This window comes from Caretta caretta, chromosome 9, assembly GCF_965140235.1.
Source record: "Caretta caretta isolate rCarCar2 chromosome 9, rCarCar1.hap1, whole genome shotgun sequence".
Taxonomy (NCBI): Eukaryota; Metazoa; Chordata; order Testudines; family Cheloniidae; genus Caretta; species Caretta caretta.
The window spans coordinates 17,226,303-17,246,461 of record NC_134214.1 but is presented as its reverse complement, the minus strand read 5'-3'; the positions used below and the strand labels follow the sequence as shown (position 1 = coordinate 17,246,461).

Sequence of the window (20,159 nt, the reverse complement as noted above, 5' to 3'; positions counted from 1 at the left end):
TCTGCTATGAAGCTGCCATTTTGGGGCTGCTGATAAATTATGTAATGCACTGGAGAGGAGGCGGGTAGGCTAGGCAGGCCCTTAACTTTGCCTGACACAGTGTTTGTTTCAGTGGTACAAGGGGATAGGTGGGTCTTGGAAAAAACAACAACAACCCAAAAATGTGTTACATAACTTACAGACAGCCACTTTTCTGTGTTGCTTGGGAAGAAGTTTAAGCTAACCTGAAAAAGCCACTGGGACAACAGAATAAGAGTATCCCTGCAGGGGGCTACACCAGTATGGCTATATTGTGTAACTGGTAAACTATGCCACCTAGTCAAGGTCATCCGCAGCTTGGGCCCCTACCCCTCTGTAAATCACACGTGGGACTCACGGGAAAGAGCGGCCCAGACTTTGTAACACGAGCTGCCAGACCTCGGCGTTGGAGGCCTATTTCTGGCAGCCACATGACCCGCCACCCGCACTGAGTAGAGGGGCAGCCTTACCGGGACTACATCTCCCATCGTGCACTGCTCCACGCTGAATCGGGGCTCCCGCTCGCGGTGCTGCAGTGCACGATGGGAATTGTTGTCCACGCCCTGCCCACCGCCTCTGTTCCACCATCCCCCGCAGCCCCACAAGACCGAGACCGGAGGATGACGCCGTGCCACTGTGGGAGGCAGGTCCTGTTAGCGACGTAACGTGGAGCCTGGTTGGCTCCAATGTGGATGGGGGCAGAGACCTCCCAGGCTGGGACCGGAAGTGATATTCCGGAAACGGACAAGCGGTGCGTGTGCTGTCATCATAAAATGGCGGCCTGAGGGGCACGGACTCGGTTTCCCCTTCCTCAGGTGTGTGTACAGTTTTCCCCCACCCGAGCTGGGCCTCACTCAGCTGGCTCCGCCGCTTGGGGATTGGGCAGGCGGGACCGAATCGAACAGTCTTGGGGGGCTGTGGGAGCGGACGGGACTAAATCGCCCAGCTCCGGAGGGGTGGTGGCAGCGGCAGACGGGACGGAACCAACCACCCCCGGGGTATACGTGGGTGTAGACAGAGCCGCGTTAGCCGCTCCTCGGAGGGGACTGACTGGGCCGAGCCAGCCGGCTCGGAGTCGGGCGGGGGCTGACGTGATGGGAGAATTGGGGATGCGACAAAACCATCTGGCGGGGGAACCGGACCGAACCAAGTAACTGTAGGGGCCGGGGATTGGGCAAAGGAACCGCCCCAGGCAGCTAACTGAGGAGCGGGGGTAGGTGCCTCCTCCCCGCTGACACGCTGCCATAGAAACAAACAGCAGCAGCCCTGGGCCTTTGTCTACGCTGGGCACTTTACTCTCATTCCCCGCCGCTGGGTCGAGGCAGGCGTGCCTGGTGCTGCCCAGCCCACCTGGCAAATGTGCTGGCTTTATACAGATGTTTCCCCCCTCTCTCTCGTTGCTGTGTTAATGACCCACACACACAGCGGCTACTGACAGCCAAGTACGAAGAGTGCCTAGCCAGGGCACTCAGGTATAGCCAGGGAAAGTGATTTAAAAAAAAAAAAGGTTGATAGGATCCCTGATCTTCACAGCACTCCTGTGACATGGCTGTAAGTAAACATTATCCCCCTTGTATACCTAGAGAAAGTTATGCACAAAGAGGTTGCATCTTGCCAACTGCCACACAGTTGCACTCGTACTCAGTAGTTTCCTAGTAACTGCTCCCATGATCTGTTCAATGGAAAAAATCTGTTTCTGTCAGGAGATACTCCACTGATTAGAAACTTTAACATTCATTTTACAGGACCATTTCTATAAAAGCATCAGGCTGATAGACTTGGACCAATGAACGATTCACCTAGTATTCAGATTTTGGGGGCAGGGGAAAATGTGTCCCCACATGCACAATATGTCCTTTTCCCTCCCACACCTTGTCTCTATATGCATTAAGACTAACCGGTCCCACACTGAGAGGGATCCAGTGCTCTGTTTCTTGCTGTTTAATATAGTGTCCTTTGAGCAAAATATAAAAAAGTGAGTTGCACTGCAATGATCATGGGAACAGTATTGGACAGTGTCCCACTTTACAACTGTAATTTCATGTCTTTCAAACACAGTACGTTAACAAGTTTCTTTGCTTCTTTAGGCCAAGACACTCCATCCCCCTACCAAAATGCAGTATTCCCATCACTGTGAGCACCTTCTAGAGAGGCTGAACAAGCAGCGAGAGGCAGGCTTCCTTTGTGACTGCACGGTAGTTATTGGTGAATTCCAGTTCAAAGCTCACAGAAACGTGCTTGCCTCCTTCAGCGAGTACTTTGGTGCATTTTACAGGGATGCCTCTGACAATAATGTGGTTTTGGATCAGACTCAAGTGAAGGCTGATGGATTTCAGAAACTCCTGGAGTTTATATACACAGGAAACTTAAACCTTGACAGGTAACATACTTTTTTTTTTTTTAAATAAAGGTTGAGTTAAAGAGATTCAGTACTGATTTCTTTGCCATAAATTATGGAAGAACACATTTAATTTCAGATACAGTACATACCAAAGAATAAAGGTCAGCTGTCTACATGGCTTTTAAAATGCATGTATAATACTACATATGAACCAAAAGGAACACTATTATTATTTTCTATTCAAAGTGTGTGATAGTGTCTAGACCTGAAATTTGTTTCCTATTTTCTCTTGCTAAGGTATCTAAACCCATTATTAGGCTATACAATTGCTGTCACCTAATTATTTTTCAGATTGAGTTGCTGTAGTTCTCTGTCTCCTCTCCCAGTCATCTACTTAATTTCTACACCAAAGCCTTTTTCTATGTGCATACCAGACTCACCTTGGCTACCCTGATCTCACGTGTTATATTAGGGGTGTGTGTGTGTGTATATATATATATATATATATATATTTTAAAAAAATAAAACTTAATTTGTGTAAGCCATCCAGATGCCATTTAGAGTGTGTCTGTGACAATTCAGACAATTCACATCCATATTAAGAGGCATATGTTCTCTAACTACAATCAACTTTCCATAGTGTCTATATAAATCTTCAAACTATATTTGGTCAAATGACTTGCTGGTAGGAGTTTTCATATTTGTGACTCTGGCTCTCTGGATTGAGATTAAAAATATATCCTACTTAATTTCTGGGAGGAGAAGGATAACCCCCACAGTAATGTTGGTTGTACAGGAGCCCATTTTTCCTTATATACATAGACCAGACCTAGCTGCATAAGCAGGAAAGGCAAATACCAAAGTTTGAGAGAAGATATAACAGGGCTCACCAGATGTAAGCAACCATGATGGGTCAGGGCTAGTCCTCCCTCAATTTCTCCTACAATCTCTGGGGCTGAGTGAGTTGCCCATCTTTTCCTCCATGGATCACCCTGAAGGTCACCTTTCCTCACCCAGAAGGACAACATTCCTTTCCTATGTCCAAGTGAAGCTCTGCTTCTAGGTATAACTTATTAATAGAATTCCAACCTTCAGCAAGTCCCTCTGAGAAATACAGTTCTCAAAAACCCCAAAATAAGGCAGGTTGAAATACAGCAATCCTCCAGCTCCACACTCTTGGCTGCCCACCCAAGAGTAAACAGTCCCTCTTCTTTAATTCCTATGCCCAGGCTGCCACATCTCTGGAGGACTCTCCACAGTATTTCATTCCCCAGGCTCCTTTCTTGCAAGTCCTACCCCTTCTTATGGGAACCTCCCTCTAGAATCAGTTCTCTAGTTCATGGGATTGGCCTACGCTGACTGAGCTAGTTCTTCCCCTTTACCTTGAGGCTTCTATTTCTCAGGGTTTCCTCATCTGACTAGTTCTTTCCAATAGCTCCCATCTGCTTCACTCTCCCAACAGTTTTCTGCATTTCTTTCTCTTCACAAGAAGCTCCCAACTATCACTGTCTTATGTAGCACTCTCCTAGTAACTCTTACATGCTCCCTTTTCTCAACTGCTGCCATGGTCTGTATAGAGGCAAGGTGCCTTCTGTCAGGTCCTGTTGGGAGGCAGCTAACTAGTCACAGGTGAACTGGATCCATTTCCTCTTAAAGGGACTATTCACCTTGTGATAGATAGTTTAGGGACACCATCAATTCAAAAATTAGACTTCTGTATGAATTTGTTTTACCTGTTACTGTTACAAGTAACACGTCTTATTACTGTACCCAAAAGTGGTTAGAGAACAAATATTTCTCCATCTTTTTCATTATTAACTTTGTGCACTTTACAGCACTTTGTGTGTAGTCAGTTTTTCCTGTTGTTTGTGTGGGGTAAGAAAACAATTGCTTCCATGCAGAAGTAGTTAAAAGATTGGAGCCACAGACAACTTCACTCTGCAATCAGTGCTTGAGAGGAAAATTTATATAATACAAGGTATTCTAATCACTACCTCTGAGTACCAAAAATAGCAGGTTTTAGTTATTTAGGCTCTGATCCTGCAATTGGATCCACTCTGGCAGAAATTGAATGTGAAACTGTCAGTACAGCATCTTGGTTGCACAAATAAAATGACAAAAAGTCAGACAATGTAAGAGCATCATTAGTTCTGCCACACTGTACATATGTAGTACAGTGGGCGTTATTAAAAATGTGGATTTTTTACAGCACCACTGTATTTACTTTTTATACTGTTGTATTTTTGGTAGTCCCTATTAGACCAGGATATAGCTCATGTACCATGATAAATGTCTAGTTTTTAATAGTTTCCACGGTATTTTCTATTCTTTGTGTATCTTTAAGATATATATTTTTGTGGTAAAATCATGTACCTTATATATAATAAAATTTAATGTTCCATCAGCAGTGTGGACAAGTTAATGCAATAGATGGAACCTTAGTTTTGTATTTCCTGGCTTGTTATGATTTGAACTGTGCAACCCTAATGCTGAACTAACTTCGGGGTTTGTGTTCAAGATACTATTCTGTAGTTAATATTTATCTTTCTAAGCTATTAAAACCAATTACTGCAGTTTTTCTTTAAGAAAGTGCTTTTACAAACCACTGCAGCATCCTTAGAATGCTTCTGTAACGGCCGGCCTTGCCCTTAATGAAGAGAGGTAAAGAGAGTGGAAGAGGAGGAGAAAATAGATGGACAAGAAGAAAGGCAGGAAAGAAAGACAGATAAGACAAGAAAGGAGAATGGGAAGGAGAAAAGAAAAAAGGGGTTGAAAGAACACTTGTGGTAAATTCTGTTTTACTCACTTTAGTATTGGATATTATTTCACATGAAGGAATATTCAGAATATCAAAACTTAGGCTGACTTTCTGCACTTTACTACTTTTCTTTTTTTTAATCATAATTTTTTCCCTTTTGCATTTATACTGAATCCATATAAGCTTAGACCAAAGTGATCTGTATCATTCTTAATCATTTTATTGTACTGAAAGTAATTGCGTTGTATATTGTGTTGATGGAGAATAGCTTTGTTATTTAAAATCTGTCCTTTGGGGAACCTATTACCATAATAAAATCACTTTGTTTACCACTGATTTTGTTTCCAAGCATTGTAAGCTCCAGAGATAATTATTTGTTAGAATACTGTATAACACATATTTTTAGAAGGTTTTTTTTTTTTAAAATCATTATAGGTTGACCTCTGTTCAGGTATAACAAAAGTATAGTGTCCTAAAGCTATACTTCCTGGGTTTTACTCCTGTCTTTGCCACTGATCCACAGTAATGACCATTTGAAAACAATTTTGTCTGTAAAACGGGGTTAATACATACTTCACAGAGGTGTTGAGGTTTTATTCATTGTCTGTGAAATGCTTTGAGATTCTTGAATGAAACCACTATAGAATTATTATTTTTGTCAGCTTATATGTCTCCTATCATATATCAGTGTTAAATAATCTCAAAATATCAAAGATATAAAGTTAGATTTTGTTAGATTCTCCTGACAGTTATAATTTTTAACCATGAAACTATTTTTAAATAAGAGAACAGCCATGTAAAAGTCTTAAAAAAAAAAAAAAAGTCTTAGTCTGTATTCGCAAAAAGAAAAAGAGACTAACATGGCTGCTACTCTGAAACCTGTAAAAGTCTTAGTATTTATTTATATTGATTCTCAGTGACACAGGTTTTCTTTGTCCAGAATATTGTCATTTAGCCTTGTTTCCTTGCAGTTGGAATGTTAAAGAAATTCACCAGGCTGCTGACTATCTCAAAGTGGAGGAGGTGGTCACTAAATGTAAAATAAAAATGGAAGACTTTGCTTTTATTGCTAATCCCTCCTCTACAGAGATTTCTAGTATTACGGGAAACATTGAACTGAACCAACAAACTTGCCTCCTCACTCTTCGAGATTACAATAATAGAGAGAAATCAGATGCCCCTTCTGCAGACTCAGTTCAGCCACAAGCAAAAAAAGTGGGTTTAGAAAAGAAATCTGCTCAGACCAGGAAGCGAAAAAAGACTTTTAACTCTCAGAAAAACATGAAGAATAAACCAGTGCAATATCAGAATGACATAATTGAGAACTCATCAGTCGATATGTTTTTAGATGCAAATAAACTGGCCACACAGATAACGGAACAAGCTGCCCAAGGCAGCGATAACTCAGAGCTACAGCTAGCGTCTGTGGTGGAAAGTGAAACTTTTGCAGCACAAGATGTTTTGATTCAGACTATTACAGTGAAACAAAAACGGGGGAAGCCACAGCAGAACTGTGCATTGAAAGAACACAGTATGTCTAATATAGCTAGTGAAAAGAACTCTTACCAACTGGAGAGCGCCGGAGAAGAACTAGATCAGAAATACTCCAAGGCCAAGCCAGTATGCAACACTTGCGGGAAAATATTTTCAGAAGCCAGTAGTCTACGACGACACATGAGAATACACAAAGGAGTAAAGCCTTATGTGTGTCAACTCTGCGGGAAAGCATTTACACAGTGTAATCAGCTGAAAACACATGTCAGAACGCACACAGGTAAGCTGTCGTCTTGTTTATAAGGGCTTCTTTTGTTTTTAATGATAGCATGGGGAAGAATAACTAGAAAGGAGCCCTATTTTCTTCTAATATGTTGTTTCAGAAGCTTCAAATCTTCATGCTGATGTTCTGTATATTTGGATGGTTACTGCTGGTCAGTGCTAATTGCATTCCACCAGTCTGTAATATTTTAAAATAGAAACTATGAATGTGTCTAGAAAAATAGTAGAGCTAGAAAGGATAGCATTGCAGTTAAAGCACCCTGTAGGGAATACCGTGACTTCCTGAAGTCCCAGCAGATCTGATTCAGTCCTTTATCCTTGTAAGGTAAATAAGTGGAGTCCAATGCAGAAAATGTCTGACTGATATACAAGAGATCAGACTATCCTTTCAAGCTGTGTCATATTAATGGCATTTATAATTTATTAGTTCACTGTCTTTCAGATTTCCATCATGTACACAATATAGTAATTTGTGCAGCTATTTATGTCTGTTAAGTCTTGATGTACCAGAATGAGTTTGATAACATCTCGGGTTGAAAAATCCAATCTCCGGTGGCAAGTAGGAAACTTCGACAATGATATTTTGTTATAGTGCATGGCTAAGCCATACATTATTACAAAATCTGAGCTTTAATTTAATTACAAAAAGTTTATAGCACATGGTTATGAGAATAACTTTCCAAATGTGAATTGATGCTGTCTGCAGAGAGCCCCAGTGCTTTTGCTGCTGCTGCTCATAGCCTTCTCAGTAGGTGACAGAGTAAAATTGTCTACACACAGGTGCCTTTTACTGCTGTTATTCAGGACTCTAGGGGAGGAGTGAAACTTCCAGAAATGATGTCACTTTCATTATGCTCCCGTTTGGGCAGATTCAGGCAGTGGAGCTATTTCCAGGAATCTCAGGAAGGAGTTAGAGTAGGAGGAAATAAGAGGGTGTAAGGATGGGCAGATGAAGAACTCCTTTCCCTTCCAGTAGTCAAGGGGGAAGGCTTCAAATCTACCAGATGCTGACTAGCCAGAGTCTAATATGAAAATCGGAGCCCCTGAGAAGGGTCCAAGGACAGTGTTTTTGGTAGAAACATCAGCAGTGCATTTCCCTTTTCTGGTTCTTGCACCTGGACTTCGCATGGACGGGTGGGAAACCTTATCATTTGCATCAGCCACTCGATGGCAGATTTAGTCCTCTAGAGAGCAGGTGTCTGGTAATTTATTTTTTTGTCAAGCCTTGATCTATGGCATTATGTATTAAATTTGAGGATCTCTGAAACCTCTGCCTACTAACAGATTCTGCACTACTATAGTAATATAAACTCATGTTCTCCTACGATACAGTCACATGAGACCTAGGAATAGTACTTAGCACATATTTATTAGAGAATACCATAATATCTATTAAAAAATAGTGGATGGTCAGGGAACCGCTGTTAGCATGCTGCAGCAGAAATATTAGCAAGAGCAGAAGAACATACTAGTTGGACAGACCAGACGACTTAATAGGTCTTCTCCAGCTCTAATATCTAGGATTTTGCATAAGTTACAATGATTCTGTGCCTACTGACAATGCAGTGCTAGTATTAATTGTGAAGAATAGATTTTATTAAAACTAATAGTTAATTACCGGAGAATTTTCAAATGGTGATGCTTTAAAAAAATTATCTGCTGCAGTTCTGATAATGTGCAGACTCAACTGCTTGATTGTTGGGTGCTATGTGGCATCACTAAACAAGAAGTACTAGGGTCAACTCCTGAGTTTGGGTCAACTAACTTAACTGAAGACTTTCTTACATAGACACCAAGACAGTGGAAAGGTAACAGTTTATCTCTTTCCCAGGGGAGAAGCCATATAAATGTGAATTGTGCGACAAAGGCTTTGCCCAGAAATGCCAGCTAGTTTTCCACAGTCGTATGCATCATGGAGAAGAGAAACCGTATAAATGTGATGTATGTAATCTGCAGTTTGCAACTTCAAGCAATCTGAAGATCCATGCCAGGTGAGTGAAAGTACTAACTAAAGCCCTGATCCTGCAAACACTTATGCACAAGCTTAGTTTCATGTATGAGAATAGTTGACTTAAACAACTACTTGCTCAGGAAGTTCAGTGTGTGTGTGCACTTGCAGGATCAGGCCTAAACAAATGTTGTACTTGTTTTTGTCATTCCCAGTCCTTCCCTACTTTCAGCTCCAGGTCTTCATTGCAGACTAATGTATGTACTCGGCCTGCTTCTTCCACCCAAGGTAGTGATTTGGAACAGCAGTCCATGTGGGAACATTCATCCTAGCACCCCTGTTGCATTTGGTAATTTCTTCCCTTTCTAACCATACTGAGAGAAGAGAACTACTCTGCCATTGTTGTTTTGGTGAAGGGATGAGTCCATTTATATTCTCTGGCAGGGGAGAGTACAATGTGTCTCTCTGCAGTAGCCGTCAGCGTTGTTGGTAGTCAGCTTTCATACTAGAGTGACACAAGTCTTGCTTACTTCTCAGGGTTGACCTATTGCCTGTGCAATGCCCTTAGCCTGATCCAACAGCCACTGAGGTCAGTGGGACTCTTTCCGTTGACTTTGGGAATTGGAGCAGTCCCTGAGGGTGAGAAACTTCCATCTGAAAACTAGACTTTAATCTTACTCCTGTTAGGCCACAAAATATCACCATAGTGAGGCCAGATATAAGATATTAACTGGTGTAACACAAAGTTCCTTTCATCTTGTGTCCTCTTCTCCCTTGTGTGGGATTCTCTAAGGTGTGTGTTTCTTACTAGGAAGCACAGTGGTGAGAAGCCTTACGTGTGTGATAGGTGTGGGCAGAGGTTTGCTCAGGCCAGTACGCTGACGTACCATGTTCGTCGCCATACAGGAGAAAAGCCGTATGTGTGTGATACATGTGGAAAAGCATTTGCAGTATCCAGTTCTCTTATCACTCATTCACGAAAACATACAGGTGAGGATAAGTGGGCTGCTGAGTGAGCTGGTTTAAATTGGGGATCCATCTTGGAGAGGGTTGGCTGCAGCGGAAGAGGTGAAGGGAGCAATTAGTGATAATGGAGTCTAAAGAGCAGGATTTGGGGAGGGAGTGGAGTAATGGAGTCTGCATTAGTGGGTATGGACTCTGTATAGGAGAAAGGACCAGAGTTGTGTTGGCTCTTTCCTTGGGCTTTTCCTTGAGGGTTGCTTAGTGGTGCAAATCTGAATTTTTATTGGGGTTTGGGGAGCTCTTCACACCATTGTACACTGACTCTGTTTAATATGTATTTTACATACACATCTGTATATTGAAATACTAACCGCCTTGTGTACCCTTCAGGAGAGAAACCATATATATGTGGTATTTGTGGCAAAAGTTTTATTTCCTCAGGAGAGCTCAACAAACATTTTCGGTCTCATACAGGTCAGTTTCTGGATAGGCCACTTCCTGTGTTGTAAATTTTTTTCAGTATGATCTTTTGCATTTAAAATTATGTACTGTGCTATAATTGAGACAAATTAAGAGGACACACTGTATCTGTGTTAACTCATTTAAAAATTGATTAGATAGTTTTTCTTTAAATAAACCTAAATTGTTGTAAATCTAAAATAACAAGACTTCAGCAGAGTAGGGAATCAGGAACTCCGATGCTAAACTTTCTCTGTGCGAGTCAGCATGTCACTTAACCTCTTGGTGTCTCTGTTTTCTCAACTGTAAAATAGAGATTATACTTTTTTATCCATTCCTTGGATTATAAAGTGTGGTCTATTTGTAAAGCATTGTAATATAGAGTAACATGGGAATTATTTAAATATTAAAGAAAATATTCACGTTGTAGTATTAATTTTCAGATAAACATTAGTACAAAGACAAGTTGGGTGTCTGATCTGCTTCAAATGAAGCAGTCAGTCCTGTAGTCACCATTTTCATCTTGTCTTTTTTTGAATGTTTTCCTTCTGGATACTGTTTTTAGATGGGTTTAGTTCATAAAGCTGTTAAAGTAATTTTCAATGCAGTTATTTTGCCTTTTGTCCTATAGACAGCTTAAGAAATAGTTTTTCTCTGTTCTGCAATTCTAACTGTCAAACCATTTTTCAGGTGAAAGGCCATTTATCTGTGAACTGTGTGGAAATTCTTACACCGATATAAAAAATTTAAAAAAGCACAAAACAAAAGTTCACACAGGTAAGTATTAGTCTTGTAAAAATGAATTTTTGGGGTCAAAGAATAACAATTCTGCTTTAGTGTTTTTAAATGTAACATAAAATTAGATAAGAAAAGAGGTCTGTTTAATGCCTAGAATATCTGCTCTAATGGCACCCAAATCTTTCAGATAAGGATTGGAAAAAGCAGGCTTTAAAATGGAAGGTCCTGGGGAGATGTTAAAGAAAATGCAGTGACTACTACAGTGTTAAGCCACTATTGTCAATAGGGAGTGGGGGGCTGCTGACAAGACTATTAACGTTTAAAAATCTGGTCTCATCTAATAAAACTGTGAAAGATTTCTGCTCTAAGACAGCTGTGAAAGTCATCTGGGTCACAAAAGAATTTTGAGAATCCTATTCAGTATGGCTCTACCCCACATCTGATGGCTCTCACAGGTATAGATTTGAGGTGAATGATTCACACCAGTTCCAGGAATTACTCTTCCTGATTCTTTGTAGGCCCAGATGTTCCTTTATGCAATAATTAAAGATGGTGAGTTTGTTCGGGTTTTTTTTATATAGTCAAGTTAATCCATGTCTGAGCTGGATTAACAGGCACACAAGCTTAGATAGACAGCTGGTGCAACACTTACAATTAGGAATTCTATCCTAAAAAAGATTTCTCATTTATACCTAGTCCTGTTCTTCCTAGATGTACATGCAAGTGTTTGAATGGCAGTAACTTTGGTATACAGATAGCTTACAGTATTGAGCATGGAGGAGTTGTATGTGGGCAGTTAAGATGATAATGTAAACAACCTCCCTCCAGACTGGCTCTGCATGCCTTCTTACAGTGGATCACATCTGTCCATACTTAAGTGCATTAAGTCCATAACTCCCTTACCTCTAGTTGTATAAAAAAAGAAATCACGGGGGCTGGCCCAGACAGTGCAGGGGAGAGACTAGCAGAATGAAAGGAGAAGTAACATGCCGTGGCAGCTTTGAGGATCATGGACTGGTGAAACTGCATGTAGAGGATGGGTGGGGAGGATCTAGTAAAGCAGGAAGATAACAGAAGGGAGTGTCAGGGAGAGACAAGCTGTAAGCTGCTGGGGAGGGTTTGTTGGAAGTGTAGCTGGAAGAATAGTGAAGAGACAGGTTGGGAAAGGGAAGTAGAGGCTGCCAAGCAAAGGAGGGCCAGGCTGGGGGAGCTGGAATGTGGTGCAGGCTGGGTATGTGGAGACATGGACGATGAGGTAAGAAAGAAGCAGAAGTGGTGGCAGAGAGAGAAGGGAGTTAAAGTAGCATAAACAGGAGAACTGCAAACCTTTGCTTAGTGTGTGGCCCTTGCATGCTACCATAATATTGTATTAGCATGGCACGACTAATTAATATCCTTATCCAGCCTCAGCAGGGCCTGAATCAACGCCCTACAAGGATTCGGGGTGGGGGAGACGTGAAAGTTTTTAATGAACGGTCCACTGTCACCCATTTCAGCTGAGACCTGATCAAAACTGATTTTTCAAGTGCACTTGTACTCTAGAAAGTGACTGTGTAAAAATAACCTTCTTCTGCAAAAGTTCTGTTCTTCCTAGCACTGTGTTAATTGAAAGAGATGATGCCTGACATGCCCATTGTTCTACAGCCCACTGCTAGAATATTTCAAGGAATCCCTGTTGATTTTCCCCATAAACTGTGACCTTAAGGATTTGTTATTCTACTGTGGCCCAGATAACAGAGGCTCTGTTGTGATGTATCATTTCTCGAGCCGTCATGACCTGGACACGGGCACCAGGGACTTGATACTTAAAGCTCAGACTAAGCTCAGACTGGCTTGATGGCTGAGTTTCAGGCAGTGTCATTCTCAGACACCCCAAATGCTTACACTTAAAAAACTCTTTTTTTTAAGCCTACCAGCCAGCTGGATTAAAAGGATAGCTTTGCAGTGCTACAGAGCACCCTTGATAAATTTTGAGCAATTCTCTATCCAGTCTTTGTTCCCTAGAAAAGAATAGTTGTAACAAAGCGTTTTAAGGGAACTGAACTAGGTGTACTTGTTCCTGCTTCCAGGGTTGGGGGAGAGGGAGACTGGACTAGATGACTTCTCGAGTTTCCTTCCACTCCTGCATTTCTATGATTCTATAATTTGAGGGTGGGGGACTGTTGAGGTTTTTTGAGGGATAAAAAAGGTTAATCTCTTAATTTACCTCACCCACTCAATGGTTTTTCCTGTCACAAGTGTACTTTTCCTTACATTAATTGCAGGCATTTTACTTTTTCCTCATGAATGAATGTGTTATAAATTGTGTTTGTTTTGTTTTGAGGATCTGAAACTACCCTTGATTCTAACACAGTTGATAATTCCTACAATGAGCAAGAATCCATTCAAAATCAAAAAAGCCCTTTGTCAGAGTCTGCAGATGTGAAGCCTTCTGAGATGTCTTTAACACTTCCTCTTCCCATTGGGACTGAAGACCATCAGATGCTGCTGCCTATAACTGGTAATCAGTCTCCTTCCTCAGACACATTGCTGAGGTCTGCTGTGACTGGATATTCAGAACCTCAGTTTATTTTCCTGCAGCAGTTGTACTGACTCTTTGCAATATGGGAACCAACAAGACAATCCTGGTAGTGAACACACACATTATTGGTAAGGTGAACATAATCATCCAAGCTGTTGGACTTACTCTTTCTCATTCTTTTAAGTGAAGACATTTGGTAATGTATCTACACTGTGCAGTGCTGTTTCTCATTTCTTGTTAAATTTTGCTAATCCGGAATCATATTTATCATTGTAATTGACCACTGACTTTTCCTAGGAGGAAATACTTTTCCAGAGCACCTGCCTTAAGAAACGTGTGCTAAATAGATACGTAACTGTACTCTGGAGATCTCCTCCAATGCTCATACAGAGCTAACATGTTAGTGTCATTTGTGAGCAGACTTTCAAGCCATATTTTTGTAAGTTAATTTACTTTAAATACCTTAACTCACAGGTGTGGTCCTTGTACACAGCCTTGTATAAAAAAAAAAAATTGCATGACAAATTTATTAAACACAGGCTCCCAACTCCAGGCCAATGTAAGAGGAGTATATGATGGCAACTGGGCCAGTTCTTTGGTGAAATGTTTTTGAAGCATTACTGGTGTTAATCAGAAGCAGCTGTTTGCCAGTCAGACTAGATGGAAAGCTTTGGGCAAATGCCATGACAGGTGAGGGAGGCTTTTTCCTTGAGCAATGATTTAGAGGCTAGATAGCACATAGCCTTTCCCTTTCCAAGGCCTGGATTCACATTCAGATGTGACAAACATGAGTTTGATCCTAGCTGTCATCTATCCACATCCCCCAAACATCTCGTAGTTTGACAGAAGTGACAGTCTTCTGCTCAGGAGAGGTCAAAAGATGGAATATGATGAATGGTGTAGGTCAGATTGGATTAAGATTATTTTAAGTAAGAAGTTATATTGAGTTAGCTGTGAGGAGACATGGCTAGCAAATGTCTGACTTTCATCATCATAGTTACTAATATTACAGTAGCACCTAGAACTCCCAGTCAGGATCAGAGCCCTTTTGGGTTAAGCACTGTACAGACACATCAGTTCCTGCCCTGAAGAGTTTACAATAAATGATCAATAAATTTACTCTAAAAAAATTAAGTGAAAGCTAAAGATGGGGGTGTTTTAGTAAAGAAGATTGATCCAAGGCCCTAAACTTTGGGGTTGCCCACAATAAGCTCTTACTATTCCATGCCAGAATTCAGGAGGGCATAATAGAAAAACATTTCCTTAAAAATAAATGCAGTGTTTATCTACTGCTTTATTTCCCATGTCAGTAGTGCAGTTTTAGGCAGTTGCTGTGGTTTGTAGCAAGACCCATGTGAAAATGGTTTGTTTTTTATGCCACAATGTGTGGTGGTGTTCTGTTTTGTTTTTTTTGTTTTTTTTTAACATTCTTGTGCAAGGGTTGGCATACAGGGCAGAAATTAGGGTCTTCAATTCCTCTGTCTTTTGCTGCTGCTTCTGTCTGCTCTATGGTGCTGAGACAAACTACTCTGTCCTCTCTGCTAAGGGTTCTTCTTAAGGTTTCTCTTGGACTCCTTATTTCCTCACACCAGTTGGTTTCCACTGAACAGTTTTCATGTGGAGTCTTTGTGTTGACATCCAGAGTACATTCCCCAGATATGTTCAGGGCTTCCTTCTGAGTCTGGTGGAAATGAGTTGCTGATTGATGATTTCATGGATCTCTTAATTGGTAATGAAGTCTTTCTCACTGTCCAGAATCTTTCATAGGCACTTATTTTCAATGGTGTCTAGTTTTCTGTCTAACCATTGGTAGATCTCCATCTGTCACAGCCATATGTTAGCACTGAGATTACATTAGAATTGAAAATTCTCAGTTTTGGTCTCATGCTCTATCTCTCATTGATTTCCATATTAAGGTTAGTAAATGCTGTGGGTGCCTTTCCTATTCTTGATGTCACTTCCTTCTTGTGATGTGTAGTGGTCAGTATGGTGCTGCCAAGGTAGATGAATGGGTTTACTTTCTTGATATTTTTGCCATCTAATATTACTGCTTGAAATCTAGGTTTCAAAGATGTTTGGTTTAGATTTGTTTGTGCTAGGGCTCCACGGCCCCCCTGAAAGGGTTCATGGAACCCCAGGGGGCCGTGGACTCCCAGTTGAGAACTGCCGTACTAGAGGGACTTAACAAAGATAGGCAAAGGTTGTTCTTTGCAAGGTTGTCTGTCTTTATTAGTAACTTTTCATGGGTGTCATTCAGCATGATATCATCAGCAAAGTCTAGGCCTTCTAGACATTTGTCAACTCCCCCACGCTATACCAGTGTTAGTATTGCTAATACACTTCTTCAATATTCAGTCTATGGCAGTGCCAAACAGCAGCAGCAATAAAATGCAGCCCTGTTTCACGTTAGTGTCCATACTGAACCATTCAGTTGTCTGGGTGTCCACCTTTGCAGAACACTTCACATCTCTGTACATGGCCTTGATGATGATTACAACTTTAGCTGGGATTCCATAGGAGTGAAGAATGAATAGTCCATAATGTAGGTCTATCTTTGAAAAAAAAAAATCAGTGAAATTGTTGAGGGGACCTTGCCATTCTATACTTTCTTCTGTGGTGGTCCTTAACTGAATATTTGGTCTACACAGAATCTCTTGGGCCTGAATCCAGCCTGTTTTCTATGCTTTGCATCCACTGCCTCTTTCTTCCTGTTTAGAATCACACTACCGAAGGTTTTCCCTGCAAGAGAGTAGTGTAACTCCTCTCCAGTTGTTACAGTCAATAAGATCACCCCTTTTGGACATTCTGACAATGATTCCATGTTTCCATTCGTCAGGAGGCTTCTCTTTCTCCCAAACTTTATGGGACAGCTCTGTCAGTTTCATTAAGGTGATAGTATCAAATGCTTTTAGCATTTCTGCAGTGATTTGATCATCTCCTGCTGCTTTGTTATTTTTTTCAGCTTCCTGATTGTGGCCTGTACTTCTATCATCTCTCTTGGACTGATGGTAACGTCACGTTGGTCAGGTTTGCATGTTTAAATGGAAGTCTGGTGCTGAAGTCGGCCTTGGTCTGTTGAGGACTTCTGTGAATGCTTTGCCCATTTATTTTTCTATTCTACCTTAGTTGTAAGCATTTTTCCATCTTTGCTTTTTATTGGCCCATGTCCTATTCTGAAATTGACACACAGGATTTTAATCACTTGGTAAATAGCCCTGACATCCATAATAGCAGCAGCTTCAGCTGCTAGATCTTCAATGTTTCTTCATTGATCTGCCCTTGTGTTGCTTTTCACCGCTCTATCTGCTTTCATGCACTCCTCTGCTTTTTCCAATACTCTGGTTGGTTTTAGCATTCAGGAGTTTTCCTTTGATATCCAAATGTGGCTACTGCAGCTTGAACCACATTGTCTGTAAGCCGGACCCAAGGAGTTTATATTAGCTTTTTCTTTAACAAGCAGCATTTCTGGTGTCTGACAGTGTCACTGCTTAAGCTCCATTGTGATTAGTGGGAGTGTTTTTATGCCTCACCAAGCCAATCTTAGAACTGTCAAGAATAATCAAATAAAGAGCCACAGAGGCATGTTTTCTCCAGTCAAAAACAGCATCTGTGATATTTTTAAGTGCACTCTTTGCTGGTTGTTTATTTGTTGATATCATTTTATCTGCATTGGTGCCTAGGGTCTAGGCCTTGGTAAACAGAAGAGCATAGAAGATACCTATTAATATAATTCCTACTCTACTCCCTAAAACTCATCTTTACCTTAATTAAAAGGGCTTTGTGAAAAATTTCTTAGTGGATTTATCCTCTGCAAATGGAACCCTGAATCCTGGGCATGGCTCTGTCTTTTATTTGTTGCTTTCTTTATCCATGTGTTTGTTTTTACTCTTTGTCTGTACCTTTTAAATTAAATAGACCTTTCATCTTTTGTTGTTTATCATTTTAAATGTGACATGTGTAATACTGTTTTTGATTGTTTAATTCTTAATTACGTGCGGTCAATTTGCTGTTGAGGGTTACTGGACATTATGAAGTACAACCAAGTCTCCCAAGAGTCTTCTCACTGCAGTAAAGCCAATCCTTGTCATTGCTTCCTGACCTTCGCAGTATTTGCTTGTCTCCATCATGTCTATGCCACAGCATTTGCCAGCATCTACTATCCTTCAGCACACGGGTGTAGGACATTGGACGAATCATTTTGGGTTTTCAGTGGTGCAGTGTGGCTTTTTTCATTCTTTTGAAATCTTTGTTTTTTCCCCTCGTAATCTTTCAAGGATTCCGTGTCCAACTGGTAATTCTGTGACTGAAGAATCGCACCAAAAAGCAGGGCCTTGAATATAAGTGACAAAGGTCCACTCCTTGTGACCAGATCTAAGGCTGCATTTTCTACCAAAAATACAGCAAAGGTATAAAGATGAATGCAGTTTCAATAATTAGTATTGCACAAAAGAAAAGCCATCTTAAGTGCTCTGCCAACTTATATGGTTACACTGCTCTTTGGCAAGTTCATCTTTAAATGTACTAAAGTACATCTCTTCTGATGTCCTTACTGCTTTTTAAAAAAAAAAAGTTTAACTTGTTCAGAATTACTGAGTAACGCATATGTTACCAGAAGAGCAAACTAACTCTGAAAAACACATTCCTGTGTAGAATATGCATTCCATAAGAATGTTTGTTTCAACTGTTCTTATATTTCTAAAATTTTAGATTACTACAGTATTCTTACATGTCAGACTTAAAAAAAAAAAACAACAGTGCTTAGATTTATACTGGATCCAGTTTAGATATTTATAGAGGTGACATTTGCTTTATATTACTCATTTAGTTTTCTTTATACACAGGAGGATCATCATTTTTACAAGACAACGGTTTTAAACCTCTCTTCACAGAATACACAGGTTCTGATAAAGTTGTTCTCTTGCAGCAATAATTTAATGAGCTGTACTCTTGAGTACCAATTCTTATCCTCAACTTTGATGAAAATGACTCAGCTGCTGAGTTGATTTCCCTTAAATATATTAATTTAATATAACATATAATTTTAAAAAATGTATAGGAGTGTTCCAGCTGGGTGCTGAAGAACTTTGAGAGAGAGAGCTGTCCTGCATATCTGCGGCAATGCCTGGAGTACTTTCCATGCCTCTCTTATGTGGCGGCTTACTGCTCTCAAGTTCAATTTGGAGCTGGAAGTTATATCAAGAGGATTGATGGTCCATGTAAAGAGTGAATGGGGGAAAACGTGGACGTCTTAAATAGTCAAATGCCGTTAATAGTTAACCAAAGTTCTCCTTTCTGAAAAATGAAAGCGGGACCATTAAAATTTCTTTAAAATCTTGAAAAAGACTTCTAAAGACGATCTCAAGTGTGATCCAAATCTCAGCAAGTCCACTAACTTCAATTGAAGTTTTGCCTGAGGGCTTGTCTACTCTTGGAAATTTACCAAAATAGCTAGCTATTCCAGAATGGGGAGTTATACCAGAATAGCTATTCTGCAATAATTTTTTTGGTAAGTTCCAAGTGTAGAAAAGCCCAGAGTAAGGATTACAAGACTGGACTTTGAGACGCCATTGGTAAGACTTACAGAAATAGGTCTAGATAAGAACTAGTAATCGATTTGGGTTAAGTTATTTTTGAAGTATTTTTCCTGTATATACAAAGTGTTTTTCCTTCTGCTATGTGTATATAGTTCAATTCTTTTTTTATAATCCCATGGGCGGGGGGGTGTACATACTTAGGTTGCAGTGTTTATGTTAGGCTTTAATAAACTTGTTTTGTAATTTTCCCTCAGCTGGTGTCTGGTGTTTGTAATTACAAAGGGTAGTAATTAAAGGAGGAGGGAAGCAGTCTAACATAACCACTATCACAACACACTACACTAGGATCAGAGAGGGCTCAGAGACAGCCCTTAGCATTGTATACAGTTGTATAGGAGTTATTTGGGAACAGCATCATTCATTATATTTTCCTTCCAACAGAAAAAAAACCACCCAAGTCCCTTGCTACAAGGCAATATTTTGGGTGTAAAGGAACAAAAAATTTGTTCTAAATACTACTTACTATAATTATTTTTGAGCACTGAAAGATGCAAAGCAGTGTGCAAAACAATGTAAGTTTACCCCCATGTTTTAAAGCAGATATAAACTACTTTGCAGTGAATGTCTTCTACAAAGGATATCTTAATTTTTTTTTAAAAATCACTTGTATTTTTTTCTATGGAGACAGTAGAGCCTGTTGGCTAAAGCACTGTGCTACTGACTTGCTCGGTAACCTTGGGCAAATCATAGCCCGTCCCCGTGCCTCAGTTTCCCCTTGTAAAGTGCTTGGAGTGCCGAAGATGAGAACTAGGTAGCATTTTAGCTATTACAGTTTATTCACAGGAATAAAGTAGTAGTTTCTTGCCTATAGTAATTTTTTTATTCAGAAATATACAAGATAACTTAGTCCTTGGACAGAATTTGTGATTTTGACTATTTTAATTTGAAGAAACCTGCTGAAATAAGTACTGTAACAGATTTAGAAGTAGTCATCTTATAGCACTCTCTGATAAAAAGTATGTGAAGGAATTAGTGGTGTTAGATATGTGGACAACTTTTGCGGATAATGTCAATGGAACAGAATGCTGTCACAGGCTAAAGCT

General features: G+C 40.3%; 2 protein-coding genes across 7 annotated transcripts in view; one reads left to right on the top strand and one right to left on the bottom strand.

The window, feature by feature from the left end:
* The first annotated feature begins 650 nt into the window (after positions 1 to 650).
* MYNN (myoneurin) lies at positions 651 to 19,309 on the top strand. 6 transcript variants are annotated; one of them, XR_007358358.2, is made up of 10 exons: positions 651 to 833; positions 2,106 to 2,398; positions 6,089 to 6,891; positions 8,725 to 8,884; positions 9,653 to 9,831; positions 10,195 to 10,278; positions 10,954 to 11,040; positions 13,325 to 13,501; positions 17,797 to 17,928; positions 18,364 to 19,309. XR_007358358.2 is itself a non-coding variant. In XM_048863351.2 (9 exons), the coding sequence occupies exons 2-9, from the start codon at positions 2,133 to 2,135 to the stop codon at positions 17,823 to 17,825; spliced, it is 1,785 nt and encodes a 594-aa protein (XP_048719308.1). In that variant the 5' UTR covers positions 651 to 833; positions 2,106 to 2,132; the 3' UTR covers positions 17,826 to 19,309. The 6 variants fall into 6 exon arrangements, 3 of the variants coding, with proteins under 3 accessions (XP_048719308.1, XP_048719307.1, XP_048719309.1); XM_048863351.2 differs by having other exon boundaries at positions 17,797 to 19,309; XR_007358357.2 differs by lacking the exon at positions 17,797 to 17,928 and having other exon boundaries at positions 652 to 833; positions 13,325 to 13,650.
* Positions 10,212 to 20,159, bottom strand: part of LRRC34 (leucine rich repeat containing 34) — a 36,646-nt gene continuing 26,698 nt past the window's right edge. The window contains exon 12 of the mRNA XM_048863358.1: positions 10,212 to 10,566. The gene's annotated coding sequence lies outside the window, so the exon portion shown is untranslated. The remainder of the gene's footprint in view (positions 10,567 to 20,159) is intronic.